Source organism: Alosa alosa, chromosome 24, assembly GCF_017589495.1.
Source record: "Alosa alosa isolate M-15738 ecotype Scorff River chromosome 24, AALO_Geno_1.1, whole genome shotgun sequence".
Taxonomy (NCBI): domain Eukaryota; kingdom Metazoa; phylum Chordata; class Actinopteri; order Clupeiformes; family Clupeidae; genus Alosa; species Alosa alosa.
Genome location: NC_063212.1, coordinates 17,172,169 through 17,190,916, shown reverse-complemented (window position 1 = coordinate 17,190,916; position 18,748 = coordinate 17,172,169). Strand labels below are relative to the sequence as shown.

Genomic DNA, 18,748 nt, shown 5'->3' with positions numbered 1-18,748 from the left:
TTAACCTAAGTATGTCATCATATGGCCAACTATAAAGATGTAATCTGCCTGTTCCCAGGGATTTCTGAAACATGTAATATGTATTTCAAATACAAAATAGTATTTTGTCGTTTGTATTTTATTGGGTTGAAGGAAATGGCTCTGTATTTTGTATCAAAACACTTTGTCGTTGTGAATTTTTGTATTTTAAAAATACAGCAAAATACGATATGTGAAAAACACTAAAAAAAGTAGATACTACACACAGGTGTAATGAATAATTGGAAATTAGGCAACAATGGTTTATGTTTATCATGCAATCAGCTAATGTGAGAACAGCTGAGTTCCACAACACTCACAGCTTTTCAGTGACGGTTATTGCTGAAGCATCAGTTCTGGTCTGAAGTATAAGTATACTCTTTTGTCCCGTGAGGGAAATTTGATCTCTGCATTTATCCCAATCCGTGAACTAGTGAAACACACTCAGCACAGTGAACACACAGTGAGATGAAGCACACACTAATCCCGGCACAGTAAGCTGCCTGCAACAGCGGCGCTCAGGGAGCAGCGAGGGGTTAGGTGCCTTGCTCAAGGGCACTTCAGCCATGCTTACTGGTCGGGGTTCGAACCGGCAATCCTCCGGTTACAAGTCCGAAGCGCTAACCAGTAGGACACGGCTGCCCAATTGAAAGCGCTGTCAGTCGTTTTGGATAAGCATCAGCTAGATGACTAAATGTAAATTCTTGAATTATTCTTAATTCTAATCACACTACATGAACTTGCATACGGTATACTATTTGGTATGACAGGGGCCAAATTGTATTGGTTTTTACTATATAGTTTTAATAGGCTAAATGTTTGGGATAAAAAAAGGCTTTTTTTGCCATGCTTCCATACCTCCTTAAAAAAAGTATTTTGAGTATTTTCTAAATACAAAAATACAGTATTTTATTTTGATACATTAAAAATGAGGGTAGGCCTATTAGGTATTTTATTTTGAAATACATTCTGATGTATTTTTGTCCATCCCTGCCTGTTCCCAGCATTAGCACACAACACTTTGCGATGGTTAGCTTGTTTGTCACCTGTGACGATATATGCTAGGCCTAAGTGACTGACCTATCTGGGTGCGTTTGGAGATGGTTATGGTTATGGATTTAGCAGACGCCTTTGTCCAAAGCGACACATAAATACAAAACAACATAATAATATTTAAAATTGAACAGGGAACAGATTAAAATGTAAGTCAAATATAGTAAGGAGAATAGTTGTAGTACACAATAATATCAATTCAAGCAATAGCCTAATAAAAAGCAATGTAAAAAAGGGGAAAGGCAATAAAACAATAATGTCAATTCAATCAATAATATAAAAACAATGACATGCTAAGACTATGTGACCAGAGCAGTAAGGAGGGAAAGAGAGAGGCTATAAGCCACTCCCAGTAGCCCGACTACGCCACCCTGGGCTTAGTGCCCTGGGACTTCTTTAAGAGAATTTGCTAAGGAAGGTTTGACACAGGTCCAAAAGCACCAAGCAGACAACGTGAATTCCAGTCAAATCATAAGTTTATTAAATAACCAAAGGGGGGGGAAGGGAGGAGTGTCCTGCAATAATACCTGAAACGAGTCAGAGGTTATGAAAGTACAAAAATATTTATTATTGTTCTTTTATTATGATACAATATGAACAGGTGATTTCTAAAGTGGGGCCAGGCTCCACTGGAGCTAAAAAGATACAGCAGATGGGGGCTTACCTGAGGGAGACAGACTAACTGGAGGTGTGTTCTAAGTTCCAGCCATCACACGTGCATACACACTGCAAGAAAGTGACTTACCAGTGACACAGCAGCCCACCGCAAGCAACAATGACACCACAAATGTGCAGCTACAGGGTCCCACCACCAGGTGACTAGCCTCCCTCAAAGAGGGCCCCACATCTGCCAAACAAACAAATAAAACAGCACCACAAGGGGGGGCAAAAATACAGTCAGCCAATACAGACGTTATGGTAGATAATGCAGGCACACCAGGACAAAAGAAATACAAACACACGCAAATGACAGCCAGCACCAGACAGAACCTAAGCAGTTACCAGGATGAAGCATATGCCACTTATTAGTTCCTCTCTACTAATGCGGCAAGCAACATGCAGGCTGACATAAACGCCAAATAAACCCAAACACAGGCAGACGTAGACACTAAATTAATACCCACAAAAAGAAAGACACAGAACGTACTTGAAAAACCGCACACAATTAGGCTACACCAAAATAACTACAGACAAGACAGCAGCACGACCCACGCTATGCACCCCGCGTAGATGGAAAAGGCCGCGCTACCTGGACAGGACAGAAAAGACATTGAACATAAAGCCTTCTACTGCCGCCTAAAAAGTTACCCATTAAAGCAAGCATCGTACATACCTATGTTCGTAACTACGATTAGTGCACAAAGCGCCGTATGGGGAGCACTCACCCACGTTCAGCTACAGGCATACAAGAGAAAGTGTTACGACTCAAAACAGAAAATAAACTACGAGAGATTTAAGACAAACATAGGTGCATACCTGTAGAATGAATAAGGGATGGTGTCTAACACACGGGCAGCAGGAGCAGACTAGCCGGTGACCACGAAGCTACAGGTGAAGACAAACATTGATTAAACCATGTTATTAGTCTGGCAGCAAACGGGAGTATTGCAACATACCTGATGACTAAATCCGACACGCTAGGGGGTTAAACAGGCAGAGCTTACAACGCTTCTTCGTACCTGGGTGGTTTTATACTGTCCAGCCAGTAATCAGTGCGAACGAACTCCGGTGTGTAACTAATCACTACGCCCCCTTAGTTAGCGGGAGCAGGCCAGTGTGGGACATGTAGGGAAAACAGGGAGACATGGGGAAAAGACAGAAACAAGGTGAACTGGCTACAATTACATTAAGGAGAATATCAATAATAAACAATAATGTCAAATTAATTAACAGCCCAATTAAAATAAAACATTATATAAACCATAACACATAAGCGCTTAAACAACTAAGTATATGTTGAATAGGAATGTCTTTAGACCCCTCTTAAACGACCCAAAACTACCACAGGAACGGAGAGCACTGTTGAAACGGAGATGCCTGATGAAATCAGACGTTGTTGAATAGGCATAATTTATCCTGGTGCCACACACCTTGCATGTAGCTGTTCGCTTATTTCCTCTGTGCACGAAGTTATTGTAACCGTAAGTAATGATAAAAGGCACAACTCCGGGAGGACTTCTTGTCGCCATGGTCAATGCATTTTTATATATATATCTGTAAGTGTGCGCATTATGGCAAAGGGGCCATGTCGCTCGTTAAACGTTTTCCAAAGTATACTGTATGTAGCAATAAAATAAAATAGAAATACATGAATACATTTAGATAAAAAAAAAGCAATAATTGCATGAAATACAGCTTGTTCAGGAGTCTCGAAGCTTGAGTCCGAGTCAAGTCAGTCTTTTGAGTGGAGTCGCAAGTCAAGTCTGAAGTCATTGTTTTTGCGACCTCATTGTTTTAGGCTAGTGAAAAATAGTTTTCGCAAGTGCAAGGATATGTGGATTCAATTCATCATGTTTGCTATGTCATTAGATAAAATAAATGTTCAAAAAACTAACAAGTCAAAGAAAAGCTTAATGGGATGAGATCATGGTAGAAATATCTGGTGTCTCGCAATGTTCATTTCTATGGAAATGCACCTAGTTTATCTTTTATTTCTTTGCATTGTGCAGACTACATTCACAAATACACTGCAAGATTGGCAGCCCAGTGACTTCTATTCTGTGCTTTAGCCTATGTGACTGTCCGTGCGGCACACCCATATTCAACATGACTCCTAACTTTGGTTGAAAGATTACAGAAGCTAGGTTTAGCTGTGACAATATCCTGGGTAATCCTAACAGCTAATGTTATTTTACATAGTAAAAACCGATTTTTGCCAGTTAGTATGGCTAGTTTGCCTACTTAGACTCTGCATAATGAAAAAGCTTTGTATGTCCCCTTTCTTCTTCTTGTGTGGCATAGCTGATCTACAAACCACAAAAAGGGGCAAACATGTACATGCTGAAGGGCAAAGGGAATATCAAAATGTTTTACTTTGGCCTTTTATGGGGTATGTATTGGCAGACAGCCCTGGTAACTTACCGTTGTCGTTGACACCTGCTCGCTTGACTGCCAGTGCAAAGTAGCCTGTGCATTGACACTCTCCATGCGTGTAGCGTGCGTGTCAGATAACCCTTCCCCCTCCCCCTCGGTTTTTCCTCCAATCAAATGACGTTTCTTGTACTGTCGAGCTGGCTGTCGGAATGATCAGCAGCACAAATAAGTTCGCTAAAATATGGGTGGGGACAATTTTGTCATCTTAAAATTTTGATTAGGACTAGTCCTTAGCGTCCCACCCTAAATCTACGCCCATGATATAATGTCTTGCCATGGCGTATGTAGTATTTTTAATGCGTATTGCTGTTTTTCTCATTTTTAATTGACGTTTTGTCTGTCCAATGTATACCAGCCCACATCACGGACATTTTAATAAATAAACAATATGTGTGCTGTTACAATTGATAAAGGAATCAATAGAATACGTTTTCCCTGAATGGGGATGCGAGAAATATTTTGAGTTAGTAGAATTGGAATACTGGAATACACAGTTGCCACATTTGTAGAAGCCTACGGTGGGTTAGAAAGCCAGGTATGAAGGGATACCTTTTTTTTTTATGTCAGAATGGACCAAGCGGTCTTGAATGTTGCGGGCCCGTTTGAAAACTAATCGAGGTGGCTCCGCACTGATATCTTTCAAGGCCGGATAACTCTGAAGAATATGACAATGTCTTTTGACGATGTGTTCAATTCTCCCAGCTGCTGCCGAATATCGAGTGGAGAAGCAGATTCTTGGATTTGATTTATTTTTGATTTTCTTTTTTAAAAGGAAAGAACGGTCAACACTTAATGCCTTTCCCCAAGCATTTTCAATGTTTTCTAACGCATGAGCTGCTTTGGACATAAAGTCTTGGGTGGAGCTGCAATTTCTTCTCACTCTGAAAAAATTGGCCCATAGGGATATTGTGAATTAGATGCGTAGGATGGTTGCTGTCTGCTTGGAGCAAAGTGTGTCTGAACAGCGGTTTACGATAGATTGTCGTTTGCTGTGTATTGTTCGCATCTTTCAAAATTGTCATGTCTAAGAAGTCAATTGAGTGAAGTTATGTTCCATAGTAAAAGAAAGGTAGTGTGCTAGAGTTAGCATAAACCAAACGGTCATCAATTTTACCTTTCCACATAAAAAAAACATCATCTATATACCTACGCCATAGCGCAATTTTTGAATAAAAAGGGTAATGGCTATTAAGTATAAACGTATCTTCCCATAGGCCCATGACCAAACAAGCATATGATGGTGCGAATGCGCTGCCCATCGCTGTTCCTTGTAGCTGTAGGTAATGCCTTCCTGAATATTTAAAAAAGTTGTTGGACAGTATTATTTCAACTAGATTAATCAGGAAATCCGAAGGAGGTACAATGTCTGCAGGGTGTTGCTTAAGGTAATGAGACATGGATTGTAAGCCAATGTGGTGTGGTATAGACCCTTTCAACAAGGTAAACAAAAACAATGCTTGAACGTTCTATTTGGGCCCCAATCTACTTCCTCTGCATTTAGATAACATATGGAATGTTAAAAAGGTAGTCTTGTGGGGCCAACTATGATGCTGATAATGGAACTCTCTTGAAAGGGTCCATACACTCTGGGGTCATGTCCGTGAGCCCCCATGTTTATGTCCATGGACTCAAATTCCTCTCCCCAAACTGTGGTTGAAATCACACCATTTCTATGAATGTGGCCCTGCACAGGGCTTAAATGTATGACGGCATGACTGGGGCGAATCAGTCCTGTCATCTATCATCTTTTCTGTTTCTTTGTTCATTGCAAAGCTCACTGTTTTTTAATGTGCAGTGCACCTTATATAAATAGATCAATGAGATTGACACCTGCTTATACTTGCTTTAAGTTAGAACATTGGGCAACTTTATAAATCTCATCATCCGTATAATCCATCTTCAGGGCATTCTGAGCACAAACAAAAGAAAAGAAAACAATAATATGTGATCAATGCCTCTAAATCAAAACTGATGACAGACGCAAGGTGACTCACAAAAGAGCACGTTGCTCTTGGGAACCGCAACTGTCATGCCAATCCTCACAGCTGTCACCACTTCCTGTTGACACACCACCTGGCTCCATGTGAGCAATGTGAGGTCAGGTGACACATTTGAGTCACTGGAATCTGTGTTAAGGTAATACTTTTAAGGGACGGCACTATGTATCCTCAGGATGAGAATTGTGTTGGCCATCGAAGGTTTACATGTGTATTGAACATTGACAGACTGGTGATGCACAGGTAAATATTTAGAGAAAATATGATTAATCTGACCCCATAAAATTAAGAAATTGACCTCGAATAATTACTAAGTCGTTTATCACTATAACAGAGTAGTGGCATGGCATACAAGAGGAAATATATAAATGGTGGGTGAATTAACAATTTATTTACTAGTAAGTCATATAGGTAGATGTGACCAATATTACTTTAACATTGAATGTAAGGTAAAACTCAGATAGGCATATACTGTAACAAAATAGCAAAAGAACAAAGTAAACTTAACCAAATAACAAATTTAAACATCAACTTAGCAAGTTAGAATGTCAAATACACCAAATAAAACAATTCATCAAATCTAAAGAAACTAACGAGAGAGAAGAGAGAGAGAGAGAGACCCTCCCAAATGGCCTGCAGCTCATTGGTCAGTTGGTGTAAAGACATAGTAAGATTAACATACAAATTACAATATAGTTCTTAGTATTCAACCATGTACGGATACATTAGATTATAATGAAACCATGATCAGACTGCTGCCCACATTACAAGTATTAATAGAGTACCGAAGTGTGACGTTCCGTTTCCATGACGGCAGAATTACTGGATCTAAACAAACTTTCGAAGTGGCTTAAATAGCATGGAATGTAGACAAGTCAAGTCAAGTCAGTTTTATTTAGTAGGCTATAGCACATTTAACATGCACAAAGTGCAACCCAAAGCGCTCTACATACAATATATTGACAAAAAACAAAAGACAATAAGACAAAAAATGCCAGACGGCCAAACTTTTCTCATCTGTTGTTCCTCGTTGGTGGAACACACTGCCAGCTCCTACAAGGGCAGAGACATCCTTCTCCATTTTCAGAAAACTCCTGAAGACCCAGCTCTTTAGAGAACATCTCCTCTCATAGCAACACTTACAACAAGTCTTACCGATCCTAGCACTCACCAGTCGTCTCAAACTGACAAGTAACTGTTAAAAACAGCACTCACTGATGCACTTATTCTTACTGTAGGCTACTCTAATGTTTTTAAATTGTCCTAAAATTGTTGAGAACTGCTCTAAAACTTAAACTGTTTACTATGTTGTTAGTCGCTTTGGCTAAAAAGCGTCAGCCAAATGTAATGTAATGTAATGTAATGTAATGAATAGAAACTAACGTTACCGTTAGTTATCAGCCAGAAAAAAGGACCAAGAATAACACAAAAACTATCGAAAGTAACGTAAATAAAAGGTGAAAACATTTAACTTGACAAATAAATACAAAAAAATAACAGAACATTACATAAAATTACGAACATTACATAAAAACAAACAAAAACATGATGCCAGACGGAGCGGCGTGTCTCGCCAGCGTCCCCGTAACCTAGACATGCAGCATCATTTCTAGGCTATAGCCATTTAAACGTGTTTTACCTGGGTCAGCTTAGCCCAGGTTTTCCCGCAGAAAATGTGTTAGTCAAGGTGGTAGGGTGGGGTTTGCGCAGGGGGGAGATCTGGCGGGGACAGCGGGGGATGTGGGGGGTTGCGCCATAGACTAAAGACTCTGTAGGCTACCACAATTGACAATTACGTATAACAATTATTTATCAAAATAACAGTTGCAATGTGCAATCTTAACAAACACCATATAATACAACACTATGCAGATATTTACAAATATTTGTGTTAAAAAGTGCTAAACAATATAACAACTGAAACAAGAACAGTGAATCAATGTGTGCAATTTTAACAAACTAGGCTATACAGACTACAACACTGAAGTGCAAAAGAAAGTGCAAAACAACAAGGGCTCTTTGGTAGCCTAATTGCGCTCTTTGTGCGGAACATTTATGTTTATTTTCATGCAGGCTGTCAGACTGTTACCCTGCAGCCTGTTCCGCAAGTCTGTCTTGATCTATACACAGAGAGTGAATGAAGTTTAGATTATTTTATACATTTGTGTAAGATTTACAATTTTGATTAGGATGTCTGGCGATTCTATGGACTTCTATGGACTCACAGAACGGAGGGAGGGCAGCAAGATGATGACGACACGCCGAAGCCATTATGAGCTACGTACGGACGCATTTGATAGACATTTTGTGCTCAGCACATGAACACGTATGGACATATGAGACACTTGCCTACTATAATAAACAACTAAAGGTTGCTTTTGACAAAGTATAAACAAGAAAAACTGGTGCCCTGAGTACTGATTCCTTTATTTCTGAAGGCTTCTCCTAAACACACATTTAACCACAGTTTGGATTACAACTGCTTTAAAAACGCTGAAACTCTTCACTCATAAAAGCACATGCATAGTCCTGCTTTGATTGTCTGATTAGAATATTAGGAATTATTAATGTAATTAATCATTAATGTCAGCATTAAGCCAAGGATAGTCCCACATATCATCAGCTTTTGGAGTGCACATGGCAACTCAAGTGGTTTGCTGTTGTTTAAATGGAGAAATCGAAACTCAAACTCTAAAGCTGATGATACATGGGACAACTTTTTGAGCAATGTTGCTTGGCAATTTTCCTCATTATTGTGGTTGTGGTATGTTCACATTGATATTGGGAAACAATTACTTTTCTGTGTAACTTAAATCATCAGTAGGCAAATCATCATGATCATCCAATCAGAGTAAATGGAACTGGCTATGTGGTTGCCCAGTAACATTTAAAAAAAAAGTTGCGCTATGTATCATCCCTTTAACAGCACAATACAGACACCCACATTCTCAAAGCCCTTTCTTCACCTGTGCACACTCCCATGCCCAAACATAACACTCATACTGAACATGGAGTCCCTAGAGAATGATTGATGACCCATCACTTACAAAAGTAACTGCAGTTATGAGACAATTATATGGCAGTTTTTCAGTACAATGCAGTAAGCTACAGTAATATTTTCATGTTTAAAATATTGCATTTGTACAGTAAATTGCATTATGTGTAGTGGAATGTGTCCAAAATATAGCATTTTCTCCATATGAACTGCAAGTAATTCCTCCACAACAGTGTTGACACTAAGAAAACGAATGCAGTTATTAGTGCAATTGCTGTGGCCATTTATTATACTGAATCAGCAAACAAGACAAACTCCAAGCCCTACAGGCACCCACACATACCAAGAAATTCATAATGATCTTTTCATGTTTCATTATATAAAAACCTCTTTCTGAGCTCTACTGAATGTATTATTTTAGTCTTAATTTGTCATATTAGTTAACATTCATGGCTAGTTACTGTTAGCTAATATTAGCTCACTGGGTGGTACTGCAAGAGATTAATACAATATTAATTGGGCTAATGTTCAGAGTCTCAAACATACCTCAGCATTCACAAAGTTCAACATCCTAGATTTTCTCCCCTTACTCCCTATCCATCTCAATAATCTTAACCCATCTTAATAACTGTAGCTGGAGTAATGTCTCTCAATCATTGTAAAATACTCCATCATTAAGGGTGGTGTTTAAAATGTAATTTCCTCTTCACAGTGACAGTCCAATTGGGCATGGTCAAATAAACAATCAGGTATCGGGGTCTACCAGGGCCGAGCCAAAAGGAGTGACAGGAGGTTGAGTCCACAGGCACTCAGGAGGTTAACACTGCTGCTGACTTCACCCGCTGACACCGCTGTGTGTGTGTGAGAGAGAGAGAGTGAGTGTGAGTGTGTGTGAGAGAGAGAGAAATGATGAAGAGAAAGGGGTAATTCTTACTGTTATTATTCATAATTATTATAAGACGATCAGTAAATAAAAATGCCTTATGTTGTACTGTTCATTGTACCTTTCATCATACAAAGAAAGTCTGTTGCTACTCTATATTAGGGTAGGTTTCCTCCACCATAACCACTTTCAAATATTTGATATATTTTCTTAATATTTTAAATAAATATTTTGTCATAGTGAAGTATGTGCCAGCAAGGTCTCTTTTACCTGATGGAGTTAACTGTGCAATAATTGAAGATGTAGTCAATGAAGATGTATTTGAATTTGACAGTGATGTGGCATCTGATGTTGATTGTGTTGGTCCAGGTATGGCTGGCTGTTGTAGTCCTCCAGTTGTAGTTGATTGGACCACTCCAGTTAGATTTGATTGTTCTTCTCCAGTAGTTTTTGATTGTACTGGTCTAGTTGTATTTGATTGTATTTCTTCAGCTATGGTTGATAGTGTGTATCGTAGTACCGTGTATGTAGTTATTTCAGTTGCTTCAGTTTCAGTTCGTTGTGTTGCTCCAATTGAACTTAATTGTGTTGCATAATTTGTTGTAGATAAAGTTTCTTCAATTGAAGTTGATTGTGCTTCTACAAATGTAGTTGTTTGTGCTGGTTCGTTTTCCGTAGATACATTTGCTGCAATTGTACCTGATTGTGTTACTTCAATTGCAGTGGTTAGTGTTCCAGCAGATGTGTAACTGTGTTGTGTAAATGATGTGGCAGCATTTGTCGTAGAAGAGATTTCTCCAACTGCACTTGAATTACTCGTTATCGTATTTGTGGTTGATTTTGAGGTGTCTGAAATGGTTGATAATGTTGCAATATTTGTTGTGGATGGAGTCTCTCCAATTGTAGTGGATTGTGTTGCTTCATTTATCGTTGTTTTTATAACTTCAATGGTCAGTGATGGTGTTGCTGGATTTCTCGAAGATGGACTTGCTTGAAATGTTGTGGTTTGAGTTGGTTTGTTTGTAGTTGATTGTGATGTTTCTGGAGCAGTTGTTGTTACTGGATATGTTGTGTATGAAATGTCAGCAGTTGTCATAGATGAAGTGGCAGTGTTTGTTGTAAAGGAATATACAGCATTTGTAGTCAATGGTGATACTTTATTGGTCGTAGATAAAGTTTCTCCAACTGTAGTTGAATGACTTGCTTCATGTGTCATTGATTCCGTTGGTGTATTAATGTGTGTTTCCACAATTGTTGAATGTTTTGGGAGATTTGTTGTGGATGGAGTTACTCCAATTCTAGTGGATTGTGTGGCTTTATCTTTGGTTGCTTCTGCCACTTCACTTGTCAGCGATGGTGTTGTTCTTGGTTCATTTGTGGTTAAAGCTGTTGGCTCAATTATGGTTGTTGTTGGTGTATTTGTGATTATTGTTGCTGCCTCAGTTGTAGTAGTTTGTTTATATATGGTTGAAGTTATTACCTCAATTGTGGTTGTTGTTGGTTCATTTGTGGTTGAAGTAGTTGGTTCAGTTGCAGATGTTGTTGGTACAATTGTGGTTGTTGGTTCAATGGTGATTGTTGTTGGCACAACTGTGGTTGTTGCTGCATCAGTTGTAGATGTTGGTTCATTTGAGGTTGAAGTAGTTGCTTCAATTGTGGTAGTACTTGGCTGAATTGTGGTTGTTGTTACCTCAGTTGTAGTTGTTGGTTCATTTGTGGTGGAAGTAGGTGGCTGAATTGTGGTTGTTGTTGGTTCATTTGTGATTGATGTATTTGTCCCAATTGTGGTTGTTATTGCCTCAGTTGTAGTTGTTGGTTCATTTCTGGTGGATGTAGTTGGCTCAATTGTGGTTGTTTTTGGTTCAATTGTGGTTGTTGTTGGTTCATTGGTGGTTGAAGTAGTTGCCCCAATTGTGGTTGTTATTACCTCAGTTGTAGTTGTTGGTTCATTTATGTTGGAAGTACTTGGCTGAATTGTGGTTGTTGTTGACTTAGTTGTAGTTGTTGGTTTATTTGTGGTTGAAGTAATTGCTTCAATTGTGGTAGTGCTTGACTGAATTGTGGTTGTTGTTGGATCAGATGTAGTTGTTGGTTCATTTTTGGTGGAAGTAGTTGCTTCAATTGTGGTAGTGCTTGGCTTATTTGTGGTTGTTGTTGGTACATTGGTGGTGGAAGTAGGTGGCTCAATTTCGATTATTGTTACCTCAGTTGTAGTTGTTGCCTCAGTTGTAGTTGTTGGTTCATTTGTGGTTGAAGTAGTTGGCTCAATTTTGGTTGTTGCTGCCTCAGTTGTAGTTGTTGGATTATGTGTGATTGAAGTTGCTACCTCAACTGTGGTTGTTGTTGGTTCGTTTGTGGTTGAAGTAATTGCCCCAATTGTGGTTGTTGTTGGCACAATTGTAGTTGTTGCTGCCTCAGTTGTAGTTGCCTCAATTGCCTCAATTGTTGTTGTTGTTTGTTCAATTGTCGTTGTTGTGGGTTCATTGGTGGTTGAAGTATTTGCCCCAATTGTGGTTGTTATAGCCTCGGTTGTAGTTGTTGGTTTATTTGTGGTGGACATAGTTGGCTCAATTGTGGTTGTTGTTTGTTCCTTTGTGGTTGTTGTTGCCTCAGCTGTGGTTGTTGGTTCAATTTTTGTTGTTGTTGCCTCTGTTGTAGTCGTTGGTTCATTTGTGGTTGAAGTTGTTGGTTCAGTTGTGGTTGTTGTTGCCACAATTGTGGTTGTTGGTTCATTTGTGGTTGAAGTTGTTGCCTCCATTGTGGTTGTTGTTTGTTCATTTGTGGTTGTTGTTGCCTCAACTGTGGTTGTTGGCTCAATATTTGTTGTTGTTGCCTCTGTTGTAGTCGTTGGTTCATTTGTGGTTGAAGTTGTTGGTTCAGTTGTGGTTGTTGTTACCTCAGTAGTAGTTGTTGGTTCATTTGTGGTGGAAGTTATTGTCTGAATTGTGTTTGTTCTTTGCTCAGTTATGGTTGTTGTTGCCTCAGTTGTAGTTGTTGGTTTATTTGTGTTTGAAGTTTTTGTCTCCGTTGTAGTTGTTGGATCATTTTTGGTTGAAGTAGTAGGCCCGATTGTGGTTGTTATTGGTTCATTTGTGGTTGTTGTTGCCTCAATTGTGGTTGTTGTTGGTTCAATTGTTGCCTCTGTTGTAGTCGTTGGTTCATTTGTGGTTGAAGTAGTTGGCACAATTGTGGTTGTTGTTGGCTCAGTTGTGGTTTTTGTTACCTCAGTAGTAGTTGTTGGTTCATTTGTGGTTGAAGTTGTTGTCTCAGTTGTAGTTGTTGGTTCATTTGTGGTTGAAGATGTTGCCTCCATTGTGGTTGTTGTTGCCTCAATTGTGGTTGTTGTTGGTTTAATTGTTGTTGTTGCCTCTGTTGTAGTCGTTGGTTCATTTGTGGTTGAAGTTGTTGGTTCAGTTGTGGTTGTTGTTACCTCAGTGTTAGTTGTTGGTTCATTTGTGGTGGAAGTAATTGCCTCCATTGTGGTTGTTGGTGCCTCAATTGTGGTTGTTGCTGACTCAATTTTGGTTGTTGTTGCTTCAGTTGTCGTTGCTAGTTCATTTGTGGTTGAAGTAGTTGGCCCAATTGTGGTTTTTGTTGGTTCAATTGTGGTTGTTGGTTCATTTGTGTTTGAAGTTGTTGGCTCAATTGTGGTTGTTGTTGGTTCATTTGTGGTTGTTGTTGCCTCAATTGTGGTTGTTGTTGGTTCAATTGTTGTTGTTGTTGCCTCTGTTGTAGTTGTTGGTTCATTTGTGGTTGAAGTAGTTGGCACAATTGTGGTTGCTGTTGGTTCAGTTGTGGTTGTTGTTGCCTCAGTTGTAGTTGTTGGTTTATTTGTGGTTGAAGATGTTGGCTCATTTCTGGTTGAAGTTGTTGCGTCCATTGTGGTTGTTGTTGCCTCCATTGTGGTTGTTGTTGGTTTAATTGTTGTTGTTGTTACCTGTGTTGTTTTGTAAGTTGTTGTCTGGTTTTGTTGTTGCCTCTGTTGTAGTTGTTGGATCATTTGTGGTTGTTGTTGCATCAGTTGTAGTTGTTGGATCATTTGTGGTTGAAGTAGTTGGCACAATTGTAGTTGTTGTTGGTTCACTTGTGGTTGTTGTTGCCTCAATTGTGTTTGTTGTTGGTTCAATTGTTGTTGTTGTTGCCTCTGTTGTAGTAATTGGTTCATTTGTAGTTGAAGGTGTTGGCTCAATTGTGGTTGTTGTTGGTTCATTTGTGGTTGTTGTTGCCTCAATTGTGGTTGTTGTTGGTTCAGTTGTTGCTTCTGTTGTAGTCGTTGGTTCATTTGTGGTTGAAGTAGTTGGCACAATTGTGGTTGTTGTTGGCTCAGTTGTGGTTGTTGTTGCCTCAGTAGTAGTTGTTGGGTTATTTGTGGTTGAAGTTGTTGGCTCAATTCTGGTTAAAGTTGTTGCCTCCATTGTGGTTGTTGTTGGTTTAATTGTTGTTGTTGCCTCTGTTGTAGTCGTTGGTTCATTTGTGGTTGAAGTTGTAGGTTCAGTTGTGGTTGTTGTTACCTCAGTTGTAGTTGTTGGTTCATTTGTGGTGGAAGTTGTTGTCTGAATTGTTGTTGTTGTTGCCTCTGTTGTAGTCGTTGGTTCATTTGTTGTTGTTGTTGCCTCAGTTGTGGTTGTTGGTTCATTTGTGGTTGAAGTAGTTGCCTCAATTGTGGTTGTTGCTGGCTCAATTGTGGTTGTTGTTGCCTCAGTAGTAGTTGTTGGGTTATTTGTGGTTGAAGTTGTTGTCTCAGTTGTAGTTGTTGGTGCCTCAATTGTGGTTGTTGCTGGCTCAATTGTGGTTGTTGTTGCTTCAGTTGTCGTTGCTAGTTCATTTGTGGTTGAAGTAGTTGGCCCAATTGTGGTTTTTGTTGGTTCAATTGTGGTTGTTGGTTCATTTGTGGTTGAAGTTGTTGGCTCAGTTGTGGTTGTTGTTGGTTCATTTGTGGTTGTTGTTACCTCAGTAGTAGTTGTTGGGTTATTTGTGGTTGAAGTTGTTGTCTCAGTTGTACTTGTTGGTTCATTTATGGTTAAAGATGTTGGCTCATTTCTGGTTAAAGTTGTTGCCTCCATTGTGGTTGTTGTTGGTTTAATTGTTGTTGTTGCCTCTGTTGTAGTCGTTGGTTCATTTGTGGTTGAAGTTGTAGGTTCAGTTGTGGTTGTTGTTACCTCAGTTGTAGTTGTTGGTTCATTTGTGGTGGAAGTTGTTGTCTGAATTGTTGTTGTTGATGCCTCAATTATGGTTGTTGCTGGCTCAATTGTGGTTGTTGGTTTATTTGTGGTTGAAGATGTTGGCTCATTTCTGGTTGAAGTTGTTGCGTCCATTGTGGTTGTTGTTGCCTCCATTGTTGTTGTTGTTGGTTTAATTGTTGTTGTTGCCTGTGTTGTAGTCGTTGGTTCATTTGTGGTTGAAGTTGTTGGATCATTTGTGGTTGTTGTTGCATCAGTTGTAGTTGTTGGATCATTTGTGGTTGAAGTAGTTTGCACAATTGTGGTTGTTGTTGGTTCACTTGTGGTTGTTGTTGCCTCAAATGTGTTTGTTGTTGGTTTAATTGTTGTTGTTGTTGCCTCTGTAGTAGTAATTGGTTTATTTGTGGTTGAAGTAGTTGGAACAAATGTGTTTTTTGTTGGTTCAATTGTGGTTGTTGTTGCCTCAATTGTTGTTGTTGGTTCATTTGTGGTTGACATTTTTTGCCTCAATTGTGGTTGTTGTTGGTTCAATTGGTGTTGTTGTTGCCTCTGTTATAGTCGTTGCTTCATTTATGGTTAAAGTTGTTGGCTCAGTTGTGGTTGCTGTTACCTCAGTAGTAGCTGTTGGTTCATTTGTTTTGTAAGTTGTTGTCTGAATTGTGGTTGTTGTTGCCTCTGTTGTAGTTGTTGGATCATTTGTGGTTGTTGTTGCATCAGTTGTAGTTGTTGGATCATTTGTGGTTGAAGTAGTTGGCACAATTGTAGTTGTTGTTGGTTCACTTGTGGTTGTTGTTGCCTCAATTGTGTTTGTTGTTGGTTCAATTGTTGTTGTTGCCTCTGTTGTAGTAATTGGTTCATTTGTAGTTGAAGGTGTTGGCTCAATTGTGGTTGTTGTTGGTTCATTTGTGGTTGTTGTTGCCTCAATTGTGGTTGTTGTTGGTTCAGTTGTTGGTTGTTGTTGCCTCTGTTGTAGTTGTTGGTTCATTTGTGGTTGAAGTAGTTCAGTTGGTTCAATTTGGTTGTTGTTGGCTCATTTCTGGTTAAAGTTGTGTTGTTGTTGCCTCAGTAGTAGTTGTTGGGTTATTTGTGGTTGTTGTTGGTTCAATTGTGGTTGTTGTTGCCTCAATTGTGGTTGTTGTTGGTTCAATTGTTGCCTCTGTTGTAGTTGTTGGTTCATTTGTGGTTGAAGTTGTAGGTTCAGTTGTGGTTGTTGTTACCTCAGTTGTAGTTGTTGGTTCATTTGTGGTGGAAGTTGTTGTCTGAATTGTTGTTGTTGTTGCCTCAATTATGGTTGTTTGTTGGCTCAATTGTGGTTGTTGGTTTATTTGTGGTTGAAGATGTTGGCTCATTTCTGGTTGAAGTTGTTGCGTCCATTGTGGTTGTTGTTGCCTCCATTGTTGTTGTTGTTGGTTTAATTGTTGTTGTTGCCTGTGTTGTAGTCGTTGGTTCATTTGTGGTTGAAGTTGTTGGATCATTTGTGGTTGTTGTTGCATCAGTTGTAGTTGTTGGATCATTTGTGGTTGAAGTAGTTTGCACAATTGTGGTTGTTGTTGGTTCACTTGTGGTTGTTGTTGCCTCAAATGTGTTTGTTGTTGGTTTAATTGTTGTTGTTGTTGCCTCTGTAGTAGTAATTGGTTTATTTGTGGTTGAAGTAGTTGGAACAAATGTGTTTTTTGTTGGTTCAATTGTGGTTGTTGTTGCCTCAATTGTTGTTGTTGGTTCATTTGTGGTTGACATTTTTGCCTCAATTGTGGTTGTTGTTGGTTCAATTGGTGTTGTTGTTGCCTCTGTTATAGTCGTTGCTTCATTTATGGTTAAAGTTGTTGGCTCAGTTGTGGTTGCTGTTACCTCAGTAGTAGCTGTTGGTTCATTTGTTTTGTAAGTTGTTGTCTGAATTGTGGTTGTTGTTGCCTCTGTTGTAGTTGTTGGATCATTTGTGGTTGTTGTTGCATCAGTTGTAGTTGTTGGATCATTTGTGGTTGAAGTAGTTGGCACAATTGTAGTTGTTGTTGGTTCACTTGTGGTTGTTGTTGCCTCAATTGTGTTTGTTGTTGGTTCAATTGTTGTTGTTGTTTCATTCTGTTGTAGTAATTGGTTCATTTGTAGTTGAAGGTGTTGGCTCAATTGTGGTTGTTGTTGGTTCATTTGTGGTTGTTGTTGCCTCAATTGTGGTTGTTGTTGGTTCAGTTGTGGTTTGTTGTTGTAGTTGTTGGTTCATTTGTGGTTGAAGTAGTTGGCACAATTGTGGTTGTTGTTGGCTCAGTTGTGGTTGTTGTTGCCTCAGTAGTAGTTGTTGGGTTATTTGTGGTTGAAGTTGTTGGCTCAATTCTGGTTAAAGTTGTTGCCTCCATTGTGGTTGTTGTTGGTTTAATTGTTGTTGTTGCCTCTGTTGTAGTCGTTGGTTCATTTGTGGTTGAAGTTGTAGGTTCAGTTGTGGTTGTTGTTACCTCAGTTGTAGTTGTTGGTTCATTTGTGGTTGGAAGTTGTTGTCTGAATTGTTGTTGTTGTTGCCTCTGTTGTTGTTGTTGGTTCATTTGTTGTTGTTGTTGCCTCAGTTGTGGTTGTTGGTTCATTTGTGGTTGAAGTAGTTGCCTCAATTGTGGTTGTTGTTGGTTCAATTGTGGTTGTTGTTGCCTCAGTTGTAGTTGTTGGTTCATTTGTGGTTGAAGTTGTTGTCTCAGTTGTGGTTGTTGGTTCATTTGTGGTTGTTGTTGGCTCAATTGTGGTTGTTGGTTCATTTGTGGTTGAAGTTGTTGGTTCATTTGTGGTTGTTGTTGGTTCAATTGTGGTTGTTGTTGGTTCAATTGTGGTTGTTGCTTCAGTTGTTGTTGTTGGTTCAATTGTTGTTGTTGTTCCTTTGTTGTTTTGTTTGGTTCATCAATTGTGGTTGTTGGGCTCATTTGTGGTTGTTGTTGTTTCATTTGTGGTTGTTGGTCAGTTGGTTTGTTGTTGGTTCATTGTTTGTTGGTTCATTTCATTTGTTGTTGTTTTGTCAATTGTGGTTGTTGTTGGTTTAATTGTTGTTGTTGTTGCCTCTGTTGTAGTCGTTGGTTCATTTGTGGTTGAAGTTGTTGGCTCAATTGTGGTTGTTGTTGGTTCAGTTGTAGTTGTTGGTTCATTTGTGGTGGAAGTTGTTGTCTGAATTGTTGTTGTTGTTGCCTCAATTGTAGTTTGTTGGTTCATTTGTTGTTGTTGTTTGCCTCAATTGTTCAATTGGTTCAGTTGTGTTGTTCATTTGTGGTTGTTGTTGGCAATTGTGGTTGTTGTTGGCTCAATTGTGGTTGTTGTTGCCTCAGTTGTAGTTGTTGGTTCATTTGTGGTTGAAGTTGTTGTCTCAGTTGTGGTTGTTGTTGCCTCAATTGTGGTTGTTGTTGGTTCAATTGTGGTTGTTGTTGGTTGTTGTTGGTTGTAGTTCATTGTTCAAGTGTTGGTTTGCCTCAGTTGTGGTTTTGTTGGTTCAATTGTGGTTGTTGTTGGTTCATTTGTGGTTGAAGTTGTTGGTTCAGTTGTGGTTGTTGGTTCATTTGTT

At 39.2% G+C, this 18,748-nt stretch overlaps 1 protein-coding gene and 1 long non-coding RNA gene across 2 annotated transcripts; both read right to left on the bottom strand.

Annotated features, from left to right (window-relative positions):
- Positions 1 to 1,665: 1,665 nt before the first annotated feature.
- Positions 1,666 to 2,759, bottom strand: LOC125289647. Its single transcript, XR_007192664.1, has 3 exons — positions 2,548 to 2,759; positions 2,405 to 2,466; positions 1,666 to 1,918 (listed from the first exon to the last, which is right to left on the bottom strand). It is a non-coding gene; the product is annotated as an uncharacterized LOC125289647 (long non-coding RNA).
- A 6,850-nt stretch (positions 2,760 to 9,609) lies between these two features.
- LOC125289109 (mucin-5AC-like) lies at positions 9,610 to 18,045 on the bottom strand (the record flags this gene model as incomplete). Its single annotated transcript, XM_048235794.1, has 6 exons — positions 9,610 to 9,647; positions 13,187 to 13,367; positions 14,272 to 14,795; positions 14,928 to 15,047; positions 17,438 to 17,683; positions 17,754 to 18,045. Coding segments are annotated over 6 exons (1,401 nt in total), but the record flags the coding sequence as incomplete, so codon positions are not given.
- Between the last annotated feature and the right edge of the window lie 703 nt (positions 18,046 to 18,748).